Source organism: Geotrypetes seraphini, chromosome 6 (genome assembly GCF_902459505.1).
Source record: "Geotrypetes seraphini chromosome 6, aGeoSer1.1, whole genome shotgun sequence".
NCBI lineage: Eukaryota > Metazoa > Chordata > Amphibia > Gymnophiona > Dermophiidae > Geotrypetes > Geotrypetes seraphini.
In genome coordinates, this window is record NC_047089.1 from 34,380,763 (window position 1) to 34,404,076 (window position 23,314).

The 23,314-nt window shown below is 39.7% G+C and overlaps 1 protein-coding gene across 3 annotated transcripts in view; it reads right to left on the minus strand.

Annotated features, from left to right (window-relative positions):
• Positions 1–10,045: 10,045 nt before the first annotated feature.
• DCUN1D5 (defective in cullin neddylation 1 domain containing 5) overlaps positions 10,046–23,314 on the minus strand; it is a 47,538-nt gene continuing 34,269 nt past the window's right edge. For all 3 annotated transcript variants that reach the window (XM_033949391.1, XM_033949393.1, XM_033949392.1), the window contains 4 exons: positions 20,893–21,001; positions 20,693–20,797; positions 15,811–15,913; positions 10,046–10,375 (listed from right to left, as the gene is read on the minus strand). In XM_033949391.1, coding sequence (XP_033805282.1) covers positions 10,323–10,375; positions 15,811–15,913; positions 20,693–20,797; positions 20,893–21,001 — 370 coding nt within the window. In that variant the 3' untranslated portion in view covers positions 10,046–10,322. The remainder of the gene's footprint in view (positions 10,376–15,810; positions 15,914–20,692; positions 20,798–20,892; positions 21,002–23,314) is intronic.

Here is a 23,314-nt window from a genome sequence, read left to right on the forward strand (position 1 = left end):
ATTGAATGAAAAAAATAGCAACTTCCTGGTGTGTCTTAAGCATCTAAAAGGGGGAAATTATTGATGTGGGCTACTGGTAAGACATGTTTACCCCAGTTATCAGTAACTAGGTCTCACTGAATAAAATGGGACCTGTGTTAAAACAGCACAAGTTAGTAGTAAAAAAATATATCTTAATGATAGTCCACTAGGTACAAAAAAGTGCCCATATATAATATGAACAATGCTTTATATGTCTAGTAGTGCTATAGAAATGATAACCCAAGGTTAAGAATACAGTATAACCATGGATTGCAAGTAACTTGGTATGTAAGACAGTCAAAACATTTGATTAAATTTTAACTTCATATACAAGCAAGGACTTGCAATACGAGTACACACAGTATACATGCGTCACATCATCACAACTGAGCCGATGGTTCTTCTCTCTCTCTGACACTACGGGAGTGTAGTGATTGTTCTAAACAAGCAAAGTCTTACAATATGAGAACATACAGTATACATACGTCACATCATCACAACTGAGCCAATGGTTCTTCTCTCTCTGACGCTGCAAGAGTGAAGTGACTGCTCTAAACGAGCAAAGTCTTGCAATACGAGTACACACAGTATTTTGTATTAAAGTTTTTGGGTCGTTCGTTTCTATTATTTCTTATGGGGAAATTTGCTTTGATATACGAGTGTTTTGGATTACAAGCATGCTTTTGGAACAAATTATGCTCGCACACCAAGGTTTTACTGTGCTTATATTTAGAACAAATTGGAAGACAATCAAGACAAATTGGAACAAAATCAAGATATACCCTGTATTAATCTGAGATAAACTGTTGTTTGCAAACATCTCAATTAAACAATATTATTTTAAAATTTAAAACCCCTGCTTCTTCTGTGTGGGTTGTGCTATTCTCATTGTTATGGTTTGATGTAATGTATTTTGTGCAAGGTTGATGGTTTTAAAGTTTTGGTTAAAAAAAAGAGAAACATCCTGGTAAGCTATTTTAGTCCATTTGTTTCACTTGGCAACCTCATTTGTTGACATGTATGGAGATAACTTCTCAGCTGGAACACTCGCAGCCAGCAGAGTAAGATATGGGTCCCAATAAGCATATTTGCAATCTTGCGGATGGAGTTGGAACTAACAGCGATTAATGAGTCAGCTGCTAGTCTTTTGGAGCAATTTACATAGAAATATGACAGCGGATAAAGGCCAAATGGCCCATCTAGTCTACCCATCTGCAGTAACCATTGTCTCTTTCTCAAACACCAAAAATTACAAAGCTAATTTTAAAGTATAATAGGGCACCTATACATAGGTACCATTTGAGTGCATAAATGTACAGAATGCTGTTACTTTATGGGATAAATGTAAAACACTTAAGTGCTATTCTGTAAGGATACACTTAAGTGGTAGCACTGCCCATGACCTTCCCATGCTCTGTGTGGGTGTGTGCCACCACTTATGTTTATTGAGCCACTTTTATAGGGACACAAAAAGGCACTTTACAATGAAATTAAACTATAATAAAATCAGAAAGGAACTCCATTCACTGATAGGAAAGAAAAGTAGTTTAGCAAAGAATGATCTAGAAAGAGAGGAGCAGGCTAATGAGCCAACGGGGACCCATCTCTGCCCCAAACTTCACCAAATAAGCATGTTTACAAACATAGGAGCCAACTTTTCAAAATGATTGCGGGTGCCCAAAAGCTCCGCTCCAGACTCCACACAAGCTCCACCCTAGACCCCACCCCCATAATAATAATAATATTAATTGTAATGCCATTTTTTTACATTCATTTTTCATATAGATACACAATATAATCTTATTAACAATACATAATGGTCAACCATAAAATTAAACTACAGATATTCTTCTCAACATTCATTCCTATCAGAACACCTGGCCTTGGTCACACATGCAGAACACAGAGCAGATGGACAATTCATCGCAGATTGTTTGAAAGTGTTCCGAAGTCACGTCATCCAGCAAAAAAACCTTCTTTGTCTGCCAAGAACATTACTGATCATCTTCAGTTTTGCAACAAATACAGAAGCTGGAAGTTTGCAGATTGGGAGAAAGTGATGTTTATTGATGAAGTCACCTTCACTCAGTTTAAGAATTATACCGGGAGGGTTTGGAGAACTGCAAAACAAAGGTACAATGCAAAATATGTGGTGCCTATAGTAAAGCAGTGTGAAAAAAAAAAGATAGTTTGGGGTGCAATTTCGGCATGTGGATGAGCTGGAATCTGGATGATGCCTAGAAACACGACCATGATGGGACCAGTTTACATGCAGGTTCTGAAAGACAAGTTACCAGTATTCATGTCCATACATGGTACCAATCTTTTCAGCATGATGGAGCACCATGCCATTCAACTAAAGCAGTTAAAGCATGGATGGTGTCATCTGGATATCATTTACTGGCTCCATGGCCTGGAAACTCTCCCGATCTCAATTCAATCGAGAAATCATGGATGATAATGAGGAGAGCTGTGGCTGATATGCATCCAACATCACTAAATCTGGAGAATAAAATAAAACAGGTGTGTCAGTCAACGCCTGTCTGAATCCAAGCTGTACTCGACAACAAAGGACAACGCTCAAAATACTGAAGAAAGGCTTTAACAACCACAAACTTTGCTTATTTGTATTAATTTTGGACTAGTCAACAACTACATAATTAAGAAAGGGCATAATTAAGAAGGGGATTACGAGTAGATCGGAAGATGTTATAATGCCACTTTATAGAACAATGGTCAGACCGCACTTAGAATACTGTGTCCAACACTGGTCTCCATACCTTAAAAAGGATATAACTCTGCTGGAGAAAGTGCAGAGGCGAGCTACGAAACTTATTAAAGGAATGGAACATTTGAACTACAAAGATCGACTCAGGAAACTGGGACTGTTTACCCTTGAGAAGAGAAGACTCAGAGGGGATTTGATTGAGACTTTCAAAATATTAAAAGGATTTGATAAAATAGACCAAGAAGCAGCATTACTGACATTTTCACATGTGACACGGACAAGAGGTCATAACCTGAAACTGAGTGGCAGCAGGTTCAGGACAAATGTCAGGAAATTTTCTTTCACACAGCGCGTGGTGGATGCTTGGAATGCACTCCCGGAGGAGGTTGTGGAGGAGACTACTGTACTGGGATTCAAGCGCAAGTTGGATGCATACCTTCTTGCATATCATATTGAGGGATACGGTAAATCCGGGTCTCCATAAAGGAGTACCTAAATGGGCCTCCACGTGTGCGGATCGCCGGACTAGATGGACCTCGGTCTGATCCGGTGAAGGCGTTTCTTATGTTCTTATGTACAGTATTTTTGTGCATGTACTTCATTAAAAAAATGTTATTTGGATTGCTTGTTTGAACCTCTGATGTTTCTTGCACTGAAATTTGCACAGAATAGTGGCGTTCACAAACTTTTGCTCTTCACTGTGTATAACAATTTCCTGGATCTTCATTGTTTTGTTCAGTAACTTGCTTACATTGGAAGATGTAAGTTGAATAGGGACTTTTTGTTGTATACTGTATACGAATGCTATGATACCTAGTTGTCCTCTGTGGCTATATCATAATCAGATAACTTTAAATGATTAAAGAAAACAACTAAAAGAGTTTCTCCATGCCGAGAATAAATAACCACTGGTATGTCATTTGATTTGGCTCTTTCCCAATAAACAAACCAATGCAACCGGTTAACAGCTTATGTAAGGCAAGACTTTTTAAAAATCCAAACATGTTTTTACTGTAACAAGCTATCACAATTTCCAAAGGCAAAATCTAGAGTTACAGAGTGGTTTGTCATAAAACCAAATGTTAATGGATTATTTTTTACTGGAAACTGTTGACAAAAGAATAAACACAAAATTGGCAACATATGGGAGTGAATGCTGGTAGTGCCTTTCAAACTCTGAGGCAGAGGAAGGTAAAGGAAGAAAAGAGGATTAACCATTAAGCATGGGCCTACTTCAACCCTGGAAATCAAGCCCTCCATTTTGTGTGTTGTTGTATACCGCTGAGAATGGTAGATTGTACGATACAGAAATGTAATAAATAGATGGCCACTATGTATCAAATCTTCCTGAATATCTACTGTTGAATTTGGGTGTACGAGTTGCTTTAAAGCACTCAAGTATTTATTCACAAAGGCTCAAAGAGACATCCATGCTGCTCCTTGTGATCCTGGGCAAGTCACTCAATCCTCCATTGCCCCAACTACATTAGATTGTGAGCCCACCGGGAAAGATAAGGAAAATGCTTGAGTACCTGATTGTAAACCGCTTAGATAACTTTGATAGGCGGTATATAAATAAAAAATAAAGTAGCCAAAAATAAAATGGAAATTGACCCAGTACAGAGGTGGTAGAACCTCACTATACTTCCTTAACAATCATAAGAATTGCCGCTGCTGAGTCAGACCAGTGGTCCATCGTGCACAGCAGTCTGCTCCCACAGTGGCCCTTACATCAAAGACCAGTGCCCTGAGTCTAGTCTTACCTGTGTACGTTCTGGTTCAGCAGGAACTTGTCTAACTTTGTCTTGGATCCCTGGAGGGTGTTTTCCCCTATAACAGCCTCCAGAAGAGCGTTCCAGTTTTCTATCTCTCTGGGTGAAGAACTTTCTTACGTTTGTACGGAATCCATCCCCTTTTAACTTTAGAGAGTGCCCTCTCATTCTTTCTACCTTGGAGAGGGTGAACAACCTGTCTTTATCTACTAAGTCTATTCCCTTCATCTTCTTGAATGCTTCGATCTAAGTATGCTCTTTTTTGTTTCTCTCTCCAAGACTCTACCCCAAAGACATGCAGAGGCAGATTCTATAAAAATGTGTCTACATTTAAGCACCTAGAGGGCACTTATTTGGAGTCTATGCTGTAAAAAACAATAGGTGCCTACTTTTCTTTATAGAATGCTAGCACAACTGGGTAAATAAGTGCATATATGTTAAGCATGAGCACATACACCAGCTGTAGAGCTGGTATAAATGCTCAAACCTAGATCTAGGAGAAAGCTTATAAAATACTTTAATTACATGTCTATGCATGTGTGTGCCCCACCCACTCTCTGCCCATGTGAACACTCACCTGCAAAGCATACACTATTGTAAATTTGCAAAGGGATACCTAAATAGAAAGAGGATTCAAACACAACATGACTGTTGAAGACTTATCTTGAGCAAGAGTAGTGGGAACTGAGGTCAATGCTGGGCAGATATCTACGATCTGTGTCCTGCAAATGACAAAAGACTGAAAGAAGATTAGCCAAATCCAGCAAGGGGGAATTAAGGTTGATGCCAGACAGGATTCCACTTTCTTTGTCCAACAAATGGCAAAAAGTCATGCAAAGCTTTGGCAACTCCAATGGTTTAGATTAGGGTGCCCAATACATCAATCGTTGTCTACCGGTCAATAGTGATGGCAATAGGAGTCGATCAAGAGACCATGCAATGTAAAAACACCGCTGGATCTCTTCCCGCCACCACCCAACAGCTCCATTAAATCAGTCCCCGCCACTCCGGGCAAGGGCCAGGCACGTGCGATTGTGCACCGCCAGTGAACAAGCCTTCCCCTCCTCCTGTTAATTCTAACATCAGAGAGAAGGTTCCGGGCCAGCCAATCGCTGCCTGGACCTTCTTTCCAACGTCAGAATTTATGTCAGGGGGAGGGGGAAGAGGCTTGTAGGCCAGCGGCATGCAATCGCTGTACACGCCTGGCCCTTCCTTACCTGGAGTTGTGGCAGTGGATGATTTAATGGAGCTGTTGGGTTGCAGCGGCAGAAGGCAGGCTTTGGCACAGGTCAGCTTCAGAAGGGGTGGTGGAACAAAGGTTGGCAGTGAGGGGGAGGGGGCATGAACTCAGGACACAGAAGGAAGGGAGGGGCATGAACGTGGGACATGAGCGAGGGGGCATGAACGAAGGAGTGAGTAAGGGGGCACTAACTTGGGATGAGGGAGGGAATAGAAATGGACAATTGTTGGGCCTGAGTGTGTGAGTGAGAGGGAAAGAGATGGTGCACATGGGGAAAGGAAAAGGAAAATTGGGCATAGAGAGGAGTTAGGTAGAGATGCTTGAAGAATAGAAGGATGAGAGGGAGAAATGTTGAATATGGTGGTGGAGAGGGATAGATTGAAGGGGATGCAAGGGGGAGGAATGTTGGGCATAGTGATGGAGGGAGATATGTGGCATGGTATTGGAGAAGGGTGATAGGAGAAATGGGCATGAAGCTGGTGGGCAGTGGTGAAAATGATGCACATGATTTCTGGGGGATGAGAGAGGAAGAAAAGTTGGACTCATGGAGCTGTTGCTTGGGGAACGGAATGAGGTCTAGAGGAGAGGAAGTATGCAGGAGGCAGAAAGAGAAAAATTGGATTTACAGTCAGAAGGAAGTGCAACCAGAGACTCATGAAATCACCAAAGGTAGGAAAAATGATTTTTTCAATTTAGTGATCAAAATGTGTCAGTTTTGAGAATTTATATCTGCTGTCTATATTTTTCTCTTTACTGTATTTGTCTATTTTTTCTATAGTTGTTACTGATTGCATATTTTAAAGTCATCTGCCTTGACCTCTTTGAAACCCCCTGAATATAAATGATAATTAACATTTTCTCTGCGTACAGTGTGCTTTGTGTTTTTTACATTTTTTTAAATTGTTGGTAGATCATTTTGACTTGGTCATTTGTGTGGCCATCCCTGGTTTATATAATTGTGTTGTCACATGGTGGTGGCACAGTGGAGACATAACCAGCATTTAAATATGAGTGACTATGGTTCTCACAGAGTGGCAGGTGTGGCTCTGGCCACCTTGCTGGGCAGACCGGATGGATCATGCGGGTATTTTTCTATCATCACCTACAGCAGCACTATCTCACTATACTTATAGAATTGTGCACAGCTAGTTTGACATTTACATTCATGTGTTCATATGTGCATGTATAAGACTAGAATACCAGCTTTTACATATGTGCATACTGCCTAACTTTAATTGTAGACTTACCTCCATAAATATGAACAGCCTCCCTTTTACCCACATATCTCTTATGTCCTAAGGGGGAAATATATTTTATCTTTTTTTGGAAAATCATGGGAGCTTGACTTGTGATTTTTTTTCCATGGTAATCTTTTTGATTCCATTGAACTAGAATCAGAAAATACAAGAATTGGAAAATGTCTCATTTGCAAAGTCCCCCCCCCCCCCAGCATTCATTTATCCACTTCCTATTTATTTTCATTTATTATAGTATTATAACGTACACTGTACATACACAACTCATACTCCTGCAATTCATGATACCTGGTTTAAAGGCAGGCACTTAGCCACTGCCCGTCAAACAGCAGCAGGGAAAACATTTCAGCTGTGCCCCAGTCTGCACCACTTTGAAGAATGAGGGAAGTGTGTCCCTCTGCAGCTTCGTCTGGGTTAAAAAAAAGAGTGGGCTGTTGCAGCATCAACACATGCCTCTGGCTAATGTCTGGTGTGAGTCACTCCATTGAGTGCACAATATTTATGTGAAAGGAGAAAGAAGCGAACTTTTAAAAAGATTTTTGCCTAATGCCTCCTTCCCCAATCTGTACCCTGTCTCTCATCAGCCCTTCTTTTATGTTCTAACCCTTGATGGTGGGAGTAATCATGGTCACCCTTCCCTTGTTATGGACATTTTCTACATGATTGGCTCATGCTGAATGTTAGTAATAATCCAGAGGTCTGATTTGTGAAAGAAAACTTATGGTACCATGGCATGGGTGGAGGGAGGGATGGATGGCAAAGGGGAGATTTTACCCTCCCCATGAATATCTTAACCAGTACTGCCTGATTCTATTCTTTTCCACCCAGAGGCCAGACAACTATTTGGGCAACTGAGCAGAGGGACCATAGCAATAGCAGGCCCAGTGTCTTCCACTCATGTGATTCAGCATGATATTCAATCTCACCATCTGTCTCCTTTCAGCATCCTCTCCTTCCCCATCTCTCCCTCTCCTTTCCTTCCTCTGCCCATGCAGTATAGCATTTCACCCTTTGAGTCCCCCCTGCTCCCCTTCTACATAAAAATTATGTCTCTCTCTTTATATGTTTAATGGAGTAAAATAAAATCAAGTAGTCATGACCCTCTTTTCAAGTTTTACACGATACAAGGCTGCCCTCTCGTGTTCAACAGAGAAAATTAATTTATACAATAAATTGGCTTGCTGCTTCTTTAGTAAAGGTCTGATTTGTAAAAGGCTTACAGTTCATAGGCAGCAGACAAGGCATGGGCAACAGAGCCTAGCCCAAATTTTTTGTCTCTACAAAAGTGAGAACTTTTCCCTTTAATTGTGCCTGCTCTCACATTTCAAGCAGTGAGCAGCTTGGAAAAGACAGCGAAGTAGGGAGGTGCCAGTTAGTGGAAGACATTGGGCATCTCTCCCGCTGCCAGTGGTGTGTGTCGGTTGGCAGCGGAAGAGCGTGGGCAATTCTGCCACTTCCGAGGGGGGGTTAGAAGTTGGCAGGAGACTTTGGGCATCTTTCCCGCTGTTGTTGTGTTTCTATTTTTCATTTATTCTGCGCATGTGCCCTTTACTATAACTAGACATGGGCACATGCTAATTTAGCGAGTCTTTGCTACTCTCCACCAACCTCATTTGCATGTGCATTTTTTGGAGAATGATTCGCTTTTATAAAATTGCTACTATAATGGTTGTGACAGCAGCCCATTGGTTTTTTACACATTTTTTGAAAATCTAGGCCTCTGTGAGTATGGAAATGGAGCACTTGGAAGGACTTTTATTAACTTTACCTTCATCACAGAGGAATTTTTTTCCCAGAAAAAGGCTTCAAATTAGACTGGGAACAAAGGAAACAGTGAGTAGGGTTAGGGGTGGGGGGAGAAGGAGAGGGAAATAATGTAGGTGTCTAGGGAGGACAGGGTATAAGAAGTGTGAGCAAGTTCACCAATACTGTGTCTGCTTTAGCAACAGTTTAGACAATAGTCCCCCCCCCCCCAAAGAAGAATAAGTACTCAAATAACTTTTTTGGCTTAAAACCGTACACCTAAAAGATGGCTCTTTTATCAAAGAGAGTTGTTGTTTTGCTGTTTGTATAAAACAAATTAAAAATTTATCTGAACTCTAAGAGAGCTATGCCATGTTAATACTACTGAATAACATTAAACACTAGCTAATTCATCCTGGTTGTTGGAGAAAGCAATATTATGCTTGGTTTACACTAGAGAGTTGCACAGGGACAGAAATCCCACCCATCCCTGCCTGTCCCCACCAGGATCCTCTCTGTCCCTATCAGGATCCTCTCCGTCCCCACCTGCCCCCGTCAGGATCCTCTCCGTCCCCACCCATCCCCGCAAGGAATTACCTTCATCCCAGCCCATCCCCATAAAAAGCAGCAATTACTTCTGACAGGATCATCAATTCCACATTTCTTTTGTGTTTGCGCTGCTGTTTTCCTTGTGGAATCTCTTTGGTTGAACCCTTTTTTTGTTTTCTGTTCAGGTAATTAACTTATAAACCCCCTCTTTTACTAAGGCTGACGTATCCATTATATTATCTGGACGAACCCTGCTTCCAAAGCCTCCATCCCCGTGGGAGTTCCGTTGGCTAGAGGGGGGTCCTCGTGGGAGTCCCATGGGTTAGGGGGGATTCCCGCGGGACCTGTGGGATTCCCGAGATCCCCGTTTCCGTGCAGACCTCTAGTTTACATACACAAGCTATACAGCCCAGGAATGCCTCTTTTAATATGGTTAAAATTACAAATATTTTAACTACAATGCATGCTTTATGATAAATCCTGGGGAATTCAGCTGACTCATTAGTCACTCTGCCATACCCTTCAGAAGACTAACTTTATATTTTAAACCAAATGTAATAGTTAAAAATGGTTCAAACCACACATTTTATAGACAAAAAAAACAGAATTATCAGTTCTGCATACCAGTACATGATGTCTGTGCACCACTACATATGAAGCTTTAAAGACTCGACACAATTCAGTTTCACTAAACTGAAGGGATCATTGTGGATCTGTTCACATTTTGACTTTTTCATTCTTTGCAAATTTTAATCTTTATTGTTTTGAAATGTTATAAACATCATTAGACTCAAAATAAAGAGAACCTTCAATGCACAGTCTCAGAAGATATAGCTCAATGTCCTTATCACAAGTAACAAAAAACTCCTCGGTTCCAAAAGAAAAAAAAAAAAAAAAAAAGAGAAACCCTGTGTTTCATATACAGACGATATTTTGATCCTTGGTTGATTCTCTTCTGCTATTGACTGATTAGACAGGCAACAAAAGAAATGTGTTTTCTTCAGGGTTGTGTGTTATGTCTGATGAACTTTCTGCCATTCAACAAATTCATCGAGGAGAACGGGCCCTGCAAATCACAGAAAACATTGCTGATTTCATTAACTTGACCAGAACAACTCTCTAAGATGCCACCACTTTTCTTTTTTTGAACTGCAAGCTCAGTGTTCAAGACTTGTGCAGATGAGGACAGAGATTCTAGGGATAGCTCACAAGCCAAAAAAGTGTGGGCACCCCTGGTCTAAAATATGTAGGTACAAAAGTAGCAGTTTGCATGGAATTTTCAAGCTCCCTATGTGGTTTCATTATTACTCACTATACAGATTTTAACTAGAACATGACCAAACTAAAAATCTAACTTAGAGGTACTAGTTTAAGTAAGCTGTATCCTACTATTGCTCCTTGAATAGATCTACCTGTGAAAAAAATATAATTTTGCTCAAATTTTACTTTGTATATTGTATTTCTGTTGCAAACTATATTAGGGGGGGGAATTAACCCTTTCAGGACCAAGGGACATATTTGTCCCATAACTTTAAAATCCTATAAATTTTGATTGGGATAGTCTACAGTTCTAAATTTGATATGTACGGATTCCATATGATACTGCCTTTATGTAAACAAACTGGTTCCGACATTCATTCATTAGTGTCGTTGCTAGATCGACGAGAAGATTCACTTGCCACACTGTCCATAAGCCAGAAGTGTGATTTTTTTAAATAAAAATAATGATATTTCACAAAAAAAAATCAATTTTTTGGCATCTGCAAGCCCTTTTTACCATAAAAATGTCGTCAAAACCACAAAAATTGGCCTACGATCCTTATGGTCCTGAAAGGGTTAATGGATCAGTATTTCATTGAAAGATACTTTTTACTATATCTGTGAGAAAGTAATGCTATTAATGAGGATACTGAAGAACATATACTAAAAAAAATGATCGATGAGGATTTGAGCTTGTTAGACTTGAGTCATATGCTCTGCTTTTGACCGATTAGACAGGCAACAAAAGAAGTGTGTTTTCTTCAGGGTTATGGTTACGTCTGATGAACTTTCTGCCATTCAACAAATTCATCGTATGCTAATAGATCTTATGCATATTCATTGGGGAAATCCTGAAACCCGACTAGATTGCGGCCCTCGAGGACCGACATTTGACACAATAGGACAGGAAAAGCAGAATTCAGAAACACAAACAATGCGACTATATAAATTGACACGCCAGTTTATGCAGCCCAATGCTGCCTAGTATCAATTCTGCATCATCATCTATACCAGTGGTCTCAAACTCCAACGCCTTTGCAGGGCCACATTTTGGATTTGTTGGTACTAGGAGGGCCTCAGAAAAAAATAGTTAATGTCTTATTAAAGAAATGACAATTTTGCGTGAGGTAAAACTTTTTATAGTTTATAAATCTTTCCTTTTGGCTAAGTCTTAATAATAACATTGTAATTTATAGCTAAAGAAACATAGGATCAAGAAACTGTTTTATTTTACTTGTGATCATGATAAATATACCGAGGGCCTCAAAATAGTACCTGGCAGGCCGCGAGTTTCCCATCTTCTAGCACTGTGGCCCAAATTCTGTAACCGGCGCCTAATGTTAGGCACCTATTTTGGAGGCGCCCAACTAGATAGGCGCCTATCTAAATTGATTAACAAGCTCAATTAAGCTTTTTAATCAGCACTAATTGAAACACAGGCGCCTATCAAGAAAGAGTGATTCTGCAATAAGCTGCCTCTAGAAATTTAGGCGGCCTTGAAAAAAATAGGCGCTATGCACGTTAGGCGTGGCTACGTTAGGCGCTTTGTTGCAGAATCGCTGATCTTAAGCGTGCTTAAGTGCTCATATAGGCACCTAACTTTTAGTTGTGCCTAGAGCTGGCCTATTTATTGGGTGCCTCCAAAATAGGTGAAGCTCAGCATGATTCATTAAACACCATCCAATTTTACTTGAATCACGCTGATCAGTGCCTATGTCGGCGCCTAACTTTTGGGCGCTTCTTATAGAATTTGCCCCTTTATGGACTTATTGAGTGAGCAGCACAGTGCCCCAACTCCCTCACTATTCTCATGAGACTGTGAGAGGAGCTAAAACAGAACCACTGTTATGAGGTCAGTATTAGAGAATGACACGGTGACAAAATTCATCACCGTTCCCGTCCCCGTGGATAACCGTGGGAAACCATCTTAATGTCATTCTTTAAGGAAAGAGGGAAGAATCAGAGTATGAATGGCCACAACCACTGACCCACAAGCTTTGCTTTGAAGAATGCTGGTGTAGAAGGACTGAGGTTGAAACAGACACTACAGAATGACAGTCTCTGGTATCCAGAGCAGATATTGTGATGTCATAATGCCTCATTCCACCGGTGCCTAAGAGCCAATCACATCAGTGATGTCACAATGGCTTCATTATCCTTGGCTCACATAAACACAGCCAATGACCCGCAAGCTTTGCTTTGAAGAATGCTGGTGTAGAAGGACTGAGGTTGAAATAGACACTAGAAAATGACATGGGATTATTTCCCACGGTTATCCGCGGGGACGGGAACGGTGATGAATTTTGTCACCGTGTCATTCTCTAGTCAGTATGGACCACAAGCTTCCAGCAAAAGGTAAAGTGGGCATTAATCTGTGTGTGTGGAGGGGTTATGGAGGTACCAGGTTGGACAGAATGGATTGAAGCCTGACTAGCTGGGCTAGGGATGGAGAGGAGTTACAGGTTGAAGGCATATGTATGGGGACAGATACTGTTTTAGCTAAACAATTGTTCCAAAAAGTCAGCCACCTAAGAATACACTCTCCAACACCCCCTCAAACCAAGGTGCAGACTGCTTTGTCTAGCGACAGCCCCAGTTTTCACAATGAAGATTTTTTTTGCCTAAGTGGCACCCGCTTGAAAAGTAGAGATCACAAGCTAATTCATAATATGCTTTCATATAAAATTATTTTTAACAGGTAGAGAATCTTTTTCAAAATGTAAGCTGTGTACTTGAGTGAAATCTTACTGTTCAGCCGTGTACTATGTAGCATTGGTTTTAACAGGATAGACAAGCCTTTTCTAAATCAGAAGCACAGAATTATCTTTTAAATGTAAAAACAATCAACTCGTTGGGCTGATTTTCTGTTCAAAGGATAAATTTTGTCTTACCTGAATTTCCTTTCTTTGATTCTTGCTAGATCAATCTACACCAACAGGTTGTGTGTTCCCCTGCCACCAGATGGGAGGAAGAGAAACTTACGATTCTAGCGACATCGCTGTTCTAAGGAGTACTGCAGCCTAGAACTTGTCAATATGCGTATGCCCAAGCTTATAAATATGATTTAATGCTAACACTGAGGACCCCCACTCCCCCAAAAAGGAAACTTCTGCAGAATATTAATCTTAATTCAAACTTAATTAATGGTAAGTAAATTAATGGAAATGCTTGTAAAACAGAGAATAGTGAAGTTTCTGGAATCCAATGGACTACAAGACCCAAGGCAATATGGATTCACTAGAGGCAGGTCTTATCAGACAAATCTGATCAACTTCTTTGACTGAATAACCAGAGAACTGGATAGAGGGAGAGCGCTAGATGTAGTGTATTTAGATTTTAGCAAAGCCTTTGATACTGTTCCAAACAGGTAGTAAGCTGTGTGGCCTTGGTATGGGCCCAAAGTGACAGACTGGGTCAGGAACTTGTTAAGTGGAAGGCAATAGAGGCTAGTGATAAACGGAGATTTTCTGAGAAAAGGGATGTTACCAGTGGTATGTCACAAGATTCAGTTCTTAGGCCTGTTCTTTTTAACAGTTTTGTTAGCAATATTGTTGAAGGGCTGTTTGGTAAGATTTGCTTCTTTGCAGATGATACCAAAATCTGCACTAGGATAGAGAACCCTTAAGGTGTGGAGAACATGAGGAAAGACCTATGAGCAATGCTTGTGAAATTTGGTAGCTAAGATTTAATGTTAAGAAACACAAGGTCATGCATTTGGGCTGCAAAATCCTGAGGGAATGGTAGAATGATGCTTGGAATGGCCAGTAGGAAAAGGAGGCAATAATACCCATGTATAAGATTCTGATAAGACCCCATTTAGAATATTGTGTATAATTCTGGAGACAGCACCTTCAAAAAGATAAACAGGATGGAATCGGTCCAGAAGACAGCTATTAAAATGGTTAGTGGTCTTCATCATAAAGCATATAGGGGCAGACTTAAAGATCTCAATATGTATACTTTGGAGGAAAGGAGGGAGTGGGGAGATATGATAAAGAGATTTAAACACCTACGTGCCATAAATTCACAATAAGTGAGTCTCATTTGAAAGGAAGCTCTGGAATGAGAAGGCATAGGATAAAGTTAAAAGGTGAGAGGCTCAGGAGTAATCTAAGGAAATACATTTTTACAGAAAGGGTGGTAGATGCATAGAATAGTCTCCCGATAGAAGTGGTGGTAAAGACTGTATCTTAATTCTTATGGGATTTCTTAGGGAGAGTAGGAGATAATGGATGCTGCGGATAGACAGACTGGATGAACCATTTGTCCTTTAGTTGCCATCGTGTTCCTATGTTTCTATTCTCTTTTCTGCTTAAAGGTCTATTTCCTTGGAGTTCATTATGTCTGTGAAATGGAACATCTTATCTCCCTTAATAGGCGCACGTATGTTAAATGGGAGGAGATTTGGACTCCTTTTCTTTTGGCTTGTCCTTCATAATTTTAGCTGTGCTATTTTATATTTGGTCTTGATCACTTTTTTTCTTTCCTCTGCTGGTGTATTGTTCCCTTTCATTTGGGATTTGTATAGCTTTGGGGGGGGGGGGGTTATTTCACTTAATTGAAAACTATTGTATAAATATTGGAAGTTGGTATTTGCTTTTGTTTGTTTTTACTCTTTTGGGAGTTCTCTGTTTACTATATCCAAGCATTTTGTCTTTGTATTTTGTTGAGCATCTTATGCTTTGTTGTATTACTCCTTAGTTTCCATAAACTTAAAAAAAAAGAATGAATCATGAATGGGTGGATAAGGTAAGTCTATAGGATTCTAATGCGGGAGGGGGGGGGAGAGAGCAAAAAACCCCAAACAATATGAATTATACTGCATTACAGAAAGCAGTTGATAATCAACAGGATAAGATAAAGCACACACTAAAGAAATTAAAAGAGTTATTTTAATATTCTAAGTACGTTCCTGTGCTGATACCAGCAATAAAGGCATATATTATTGCTATTATAGAAATGTAGTTATGATCAAATAATAAGCAATAAGAAATACAAAACATACAAATAATTTAGGAAAGAAAAAAAATGCATATAAAGATAGTGGTGATCCTTCCACAAGCCTGGGATAATTGGTAAGGTGTAATTAGTAAGATTGATGGACCATTGGTCTGACCCAGTAAGGCTATTCTTATGTTCTTACCTTCATACAGTAAAAATATGAAATAAAAATGTAATTTTACATTTTGATGTTTCTTTTATTTAGTTTCCACATTTTGCAGAAACCAAAAATCCACTCACATGCACCATCTTCATCGTAGTTACTAAGATCCGCATGGACAGTTCTGCTAAATTCTAATACATTGAACCATTGATCCTTGTTCATAACTCGATACTTGGATTGCTAGGGAGATTAAAAGACAGCACAAAATAAACAAGTTAAAATTTGTACTATGCACATTGGTTTAGGTTCCAGGATATTTGTCATCCAGGAAGTTAGAAAAGCTATGACTCCCACTGCTATAAGGGAGGTGACAAGCTGTGAACAAACTCCCTCATTCCAAGAAAGCCCTGTGCGATAGAAACAACATCTCTGCAGAACAGCAGTAAGAAATGACTCAAATGAACAGGCTAAGTTGAGTCTCACATATAATACCTCTCAAATGATAATGTTGTCTTGAAGACTCCTGCCCAAGACAATCCACTGGACCACCAGGAAATTGAAAGGTACATGGGGGAAGTGGGAGGGAGGTAAAAATCATCAAAGTCGGCTGGACAGGAGGCGGGAGGGATCACAACCGATCCTCACCAATACTTTCAGGACTCTTCAGGCTATTGGACCATGCACACACTCTGCCTCTGTCTCCACCCCTCCCCCTCTCTAACACTAAGCTATATAAATCTGTCAATAAAGCAGTCTCTTCCTATACTACTATTCTCTCCTCTGCTCTTGATTCCCTCACTCCTCCCATGCCACATTCGGTAAGGTGTGCCAAACCTCAGCCCTGGCTGACCTCTAAGATCCGCTACTTACATTCCTGTGCCCCAATCTGTGGATCATCATTGGCTAAACTCCCGCACTCATACTGACTTCGTGCACATCAAATTCCTGCTCACCTCTTGTCAATCCACCCTTTCACTAATCCAGCTTGACTGATTCTCTTGGATCTAACACTTGTCGCCTCTTTGCCACACTCAACTCTCTACTCAAAGTGCCCTCACCTCCGACTCCTCCTTTGCTTTCTCCCCAGACTATAGCAGAATACTTCCATGACAAGGTTCACAAGATCAACCTTGAGTTTTTGACCGAATCACCTCTGCCTCTCCCTCCTCCTGTCTGCCTTGCTGACCCTTCACCAACTCCTGGTGCCTTTTCTTCCTTCACTGAAATCACTGAAAACAAAATACGGTAGCTCATTTTCTCTCCTCCTCCAAACTCACTACCTGTTTCTCTGATTACATTCCCTCTTGTCTACTCATCACCATCTCTTCTACTGTTATCCCCTCTACCTTCCAAATTGGAATTGGCTAACAGTCTTATTCTCTTGGGGGGAATGTTTGAAATAAGAAATGCTTTAAATAATGGACATCAGTATGAGCCCTTCAAATTGAACACGAGGGATTGTGGGCTAAGGCAGTAACTCATAGGTGACCAGCACCAGACATAAGTCTAAATAAGAACTGCTTCATACATCATTTAGTCCTGTTTTGTATAATCAGATAATATAAATCATTTTCAAACATTCACACCAGGGGAAAAGGAGCAATGAAAAAATAATAAGTGTGATAAGAATAAATAGCATGAATTTTTTTGTCAGTATTTGCACTTGCACTTTAAGAACTCCAAGGACTTCAAGCACTTTAACACTGTGACGGTTTGGGAACTTATCTATTTATTCTTACCACACTTATTATTTTTTTATTTTTTCATTGCTCCTTTTCTCCTGGTGTGAATGTTATGCTGCTCCTCAAAAAAAACATCGGTGGACCCTACCTGCCCCTCCAAATATCGCCCCATCTCCCTCCTCCCCCTTCTTGTAGAAACTACTTGAATGTGTCAGCTACCACCATTGTCTTGACTTTTGTCTCAAGCTATCCTTGACCTACTTCAAATTAGGCTTCCACCCTCTTCATTCTAAGGAAACTGCCCTTTGTTAGAGTCTCCAATGACTCGCTCCTAACCAAATCCAAAGGCTCTACTCCATCCTCATCCTCTTGGATCTATCTGCAGTGTTCAACACTGTCGATCAGTGGTTCCTAACCCTATCCTTGAACACCATCAGCCAGTTGGGTTTTTGGATAACCCTAATGAATGTGCATGAGAGAGATTTGCATATAATGGAAGTGACAGGCATGCAAATCTGCTCCATGCAGATTCATTAGGACCATCCTGAAAACCTGACTGGCTCAAGGTCCTCCAAGACAGAGTTGGAAACCACTTCTGTATATCACCCCCCTCCTTATTAATGAACTGTCCTCGCTTGGGTTTCAGAGTTCTAATGCCACATGGTTTTCTTCCTATCTTTCCTGTCACACTTTTAGCCATTCTGCTATCAGTTAGAGTACCTCAGGGCTCTGTTCTACTTTCTTCTTTATCTACACTTAACACTGTTTTTATTCCACAAAACCTTCCAGATTTATGTGAATAAGAAAATAAGAAAAACTGCACAAACCCAGTGAGCTACAAAATTGTAATCAACTTAAAAAAAACCATATCAACCAGACATCATTACTTCTCAAGAAATTTTTGAAACAGAATGTCTTCAGCAACTTTCTGACATGAAAATACAAAACAAAGGTAAGTATTAATGGCGAAACCCAGCTAGTGACCTGAAGTGGCTCCTGTTTACCTGTTGGCTGCACTATCAATAAAAATTATTTAAAAAAAAAAAAAATAGTTAACTATGATGTGTCTTGTAAACATATCCTTTGGATGAGAGAAATATAAAAAAGACCAAATTACACTGTGAATGTACAGGAGTAAAAAAATAATTCCTAATAGCTCGAGGACAGAAATGAGTTTTTTTCCTTTGCCTTTAAATGATCCATTACTGGTAGGATGTTAGAAGTCCCAAATAGTAGGGAATGGTTAAGATTCACATGAATCAAGAACCAATTTCCTAATTTTCCTTTAATTTTGTTTAAATGTAAGTAGCATGTATCCCCAGTATTGTGGGCTTGAAAATAATTTTTGTGTTGTGCAAGTACTGTTAAATTCTGTGTAAGAAACCTTTTTTCCCTTGGTATCGTCTGATATTGTTAAATATTAAATTTATAAATAAAAAATAAAATAAAATAGATAATTCGGTAACGGTCCATACAACACTTTGTAGCAAAAACAACTGAATTTTAGAAATAACTGTGCTTCCACTGGAAGCCAGTGTAATTTGCGAAGGTAAGGCATTACATGTTCAATTCAGCCCAAACTAAAAATTAAATGAATGGCTGTGTTCTGAATCAAAGTGAGCCTTTTAAAATGCTTCGTACAACCCACTAGATAAGACTATATTAATAGTCAAGTGTGTATAGTACCAAAGATTGGCTTCCAGTACCACATCTCTCTGGATGACACGTAAATCTATCTCTCTTTGCCTGAAATTTTTACAGGAACCCATTCTTGAGTATCAACGTGCCTGTCTGACACTGCCACCTGGATATCTCGCCGCCATCTAAAATTAAATACAGCCAAGACTGAACTCCTTATCTTTCCTCCTAAACCCACTTCTCCCCTTCCTCCGTTTTCTATTTCAATGGATAATGCTCTCGCTTTCTCATGGCGTCATCTTTAGCTCATCTCTTTCCTTCACATATTTAGCAGATTGCCAAAATTTGATTCTTTCTCTACAACGTTGCTAAAATCCGGCCTTTCCTGTCTGAGCATGCTGCCAGGACTATCATCCACACTTTTGTCACCTCTCACCTAGATTACTACAATGTGTTCCTCAAAGGTCTTCCGTTAAGACATCTCTCTTCCTTTGTTCAGAACACTGCTGCATGCCTCATATTCTGCCAGAATAGTTATGCTCACATTACCCCGCTCAAGACATTTCCACATACGGTTCAAACTCCTCTTACTGACCTACAAAAGTGTATTCACGCTACAGCATTGCAGTCTCTCTCCTCTCTTATCTCTCCCTACACTCTGCCACGAGAACTCCATTCTTGTCGGTACCCTTCTCTACTGCCACTCATAACTCTGTCCCTTCTACCTTTCTGCATTTTATGCTTGGAACAACCTGCCATTTTGTTATTTTAATTAATCAGTTCAAGTTTCAAGTTTATTTTAAATTTACTATATCGCCCACTCAAACTTTCTGGGCAGTGTACAAAATACCTTAACATTATACCAATTAAAAAATAATCTAGTCTAAAACAAACCAGGGGGAGAAAAAAAAATAGATCAAGACACGGATGAACAGGGTTCAAAAGGGAAGATGGGATTAGAAATTACAATTGATAGAAAAAGAGAGAACACTTAAAGGGAAGAACAAAAGGTTGGGGAAACAGAATGGAAACATTACTTAAAAATAAATCTAAGTTGTCCTGAAAAGGACAGTTTAGGTTACAAAGGCATCTCGGAAAGGAATGTTTTTAACATGACCTTGAATTTGATCAATGATGTATTTTCCCGCAAGTAGTTGGGTATGCTGTTCCAGAGAAAAGGTGCATTAACAGAAAAAATTGTATTCCTCATAGTACTGATCTGTTTCAATGAGGGAACTATAAGAAGATTTTGCGCAGTGGATCGTAGAGACCTAACTTGAGTATGAGGGATAAGCAAATTATTAAATTCTGGCTGGCTATTTGCTTTCGTTTTAAAGGTTAGAAGTAAAATTTTGTAAGTGATCCTATGCTCTATAGGCAACCACTGAGCTTTACGAAGAAGAGGCGTAACATGATCATATTTTTTTGCATTAAATAAGATTTTTATTGCAGTATTAAATAAATAAAAAAGGAGCTGGAAAAAAAATTTGCACTAATTTTTAAAGCAGTTTACATACACAAAGCCAATATTGAGTAGCCAAGAATCCTGCAAGATTATGAAACCACCACTAATTAATATTGTAGGAGGCCTTCCCAACAGGTATAAAAAGCGAGAGCTCCATTATGATCCAAGCAGTATAAATATTCCTGTATGCCAATTATTAAAAAAAAAATAAAATTAAATACAAAGAATGCATACCTCTAAAAACTGATAGAATACTGAGAAGAGGGGCCACGTTCTTCCAAGTAGAAGAGCCAACATAGACTTTGCAGTGTCAATATCTAGACTTCTCTGGTCTTTGTCCTAAAGATTCAAAAAAGATTTGAGTACCAAATTCTTGGACTAAAAGCATTTCACTAGCAATAACTTTAAATAAGCAAGCTTGGGACTGAACTTACCCTTGCAAAATCAAAAGCATATCTATATATGTTCTTAAAAGATGAAATATCATTCAGCTGCAAGCGCAAATAGTCAAATTTACTTTGTAGCCTCTCTATGCAGTCACATCTTGAAATAAAAATAAAAAATAATGTCATGTATTATGGAAGAAGACATCTTAAAATTTCAAAGTTAAAAAATTTGATGTAAAAAGTTCTAAGATTCAAGGATCAATATTTTTATAAAAAAGGAAACTCTTGTAAATAGTAAAATTACAATATTACAAAAAAATGTTTAGGAAGCATACAAGGAGGTGCATCAGTATCATTTTTAAAGCAACTGTTGTCTTTGCATGATTATATATTATTCTATAAGAAAAAGACAGACAGCCCCATTTTCCCCCTTTTATCAGAGGGAAATATTTTGGTTATTGTGGTAATGTACTGAATATGTAGAGGAAAAAAAAAGGTCAGACAAGATCTAGGAGATCTTATACAGGACTACTATACCACTAACTAGCTGTCAACAGTGACAATTCCTGTATCACCAACCTACCAGAGAAAGAGGCGATAATTAGATGAATATTTATTTGTTCAATTTTCTATACCATTCTCTCCAGGGAGCTCAGAACGGTTTTACATGAATTTATTCAGGTACTCAAGCATTTTCCCTATCTGCCCTGGTGGGCTCACAATCTATCTAATGTACCTGGGGCAATGGGGGGGGGGGGATTAAATGACTTGCCCAGGGTCCCAAGGAGCAGCTTGGGTTTGAACCCACAACTTCAGGGTGCTGAGGCTGTAGCTTTAACCACTGTGCCCCAAAATGGTAGAATATTTTCCTCAGGAGTGGTCTCATAACAGTGCTGATGAAATTGTTACCCTTGATCCTAAACAATGAAATAAGGCTGCTCCTGGGCAACCATACAATAATCAAATCAACAAGCACTACAATTCCCCTAGCGCAGTGGCTTTATTAATTTTAAGTCAGGGCCACTTTGGATCCAATGAACTGAAAGAGAGCCACCAAACACCTTCCCATGCAAGGTCATGACACTGTCACCAGTGTGAGTCAATGACATCTACCCCACTTTCAAATTGTCTATTGAGCTTATCCTCAAGGAGGCGGGCATTTTCAACATATTCTCTTCACATATTCAGAAATGCCTTGTCCTTCAACCATGTGGTTTTTCCTCCCATCCACTTCCCCCTTTCTGTCATGAACTTGCTAGAGGCAGAAAGTATCAAGAAAAAAACTCCAGAATAATGAGGGTCACCATTGCCCCTGTGTCTTTCATAGAAGAACAATGCCCTAGGGTACTGAAATAGGACTTGGGAATATGCCAAGTCTTTCAGCAGACAAGTGACTAAGCTACTTCTAGGTCAGGAGATAGAAATATGTTCTCCATACTGCTATTACTTATTTCTATAGTGCTACTAGACCTACGCAGCGCTGTACATCAAAACATAGAAGACATAGAAGAGACAGTCCCTGGTCAATACAGCTTACAATCTAGTCAAGACAAACAAATTGGACAAGAAAGTGCTTCTATACAAACTGTCAAAGGTGGGAAGGGAAAGAAAGGAAGAAAACTATAAGATAACAGAGCCCTGAAATCCAAGCAAGGACAGCGTATCAATGAGTAGGTGGTAATTTACCATTTCAAAATTACAGAAAGATCAAGAAGGATGAGGACAGAATAGAAGCCTTTGGATTTAGTAAGGAGCATGTCACAGAAGACTTTCTTAAGGGCAGTTTCTGTAGAATGAAGAGGGTAAAAGCCAGATTGAAGCGGGTCAAGGATAGTTTGAAATGAGAGAGAAAGTCAAGACAATGACAGTGAACAGCATGTTCAAGTAGCTTGGATAAAAAGGGGAGGAAGGAGACAGGACAATAGTTGGAAGGGTAGGTAGGGTCCTGCGAGGTATTTTTGAAGAATGGTGTAACAAAATCATGTTTGAAGGTGTTAAGTACAGTTGCAGTGGAGGGCAATAGGATGAGGATATGGCTGATAGAGGGGATGACAATAGAGAAGATAGTGATAAATAGATTGGTGGGGATGGGATCAGAGGAACAAGTGGTGAGTTTGGAGGTGGAAAGAAAACATGCAGTTTCCTCTTCAGTAATTTCAGGAAAGGAAGATAAGGTGGCAAGAGTCAAGGGAGGCTTGGTAGAGCGGGCTGGGTGAGATGGCTTGGTTGAGAAATCAAGGTTAATTTTATCTTAGTGAATCTTATCATAGAAGTACTCATCCATAGTCTGGGGGAGTGACTGATGGGTTGGAGGTGTGAGGACCTTGAATAAAGAGTTCAGTGTGGAAAAGAGGTGGTGAGGGTTGGAGCCAAGTCAGTCAGGCAGGTGTAGAAATCTTGTTTGCCAGGGGAAAGAGTGGATTGGAAGGTCAGAAGGAATTTGAAATGAATGAAGTCAGCATGAGTATGG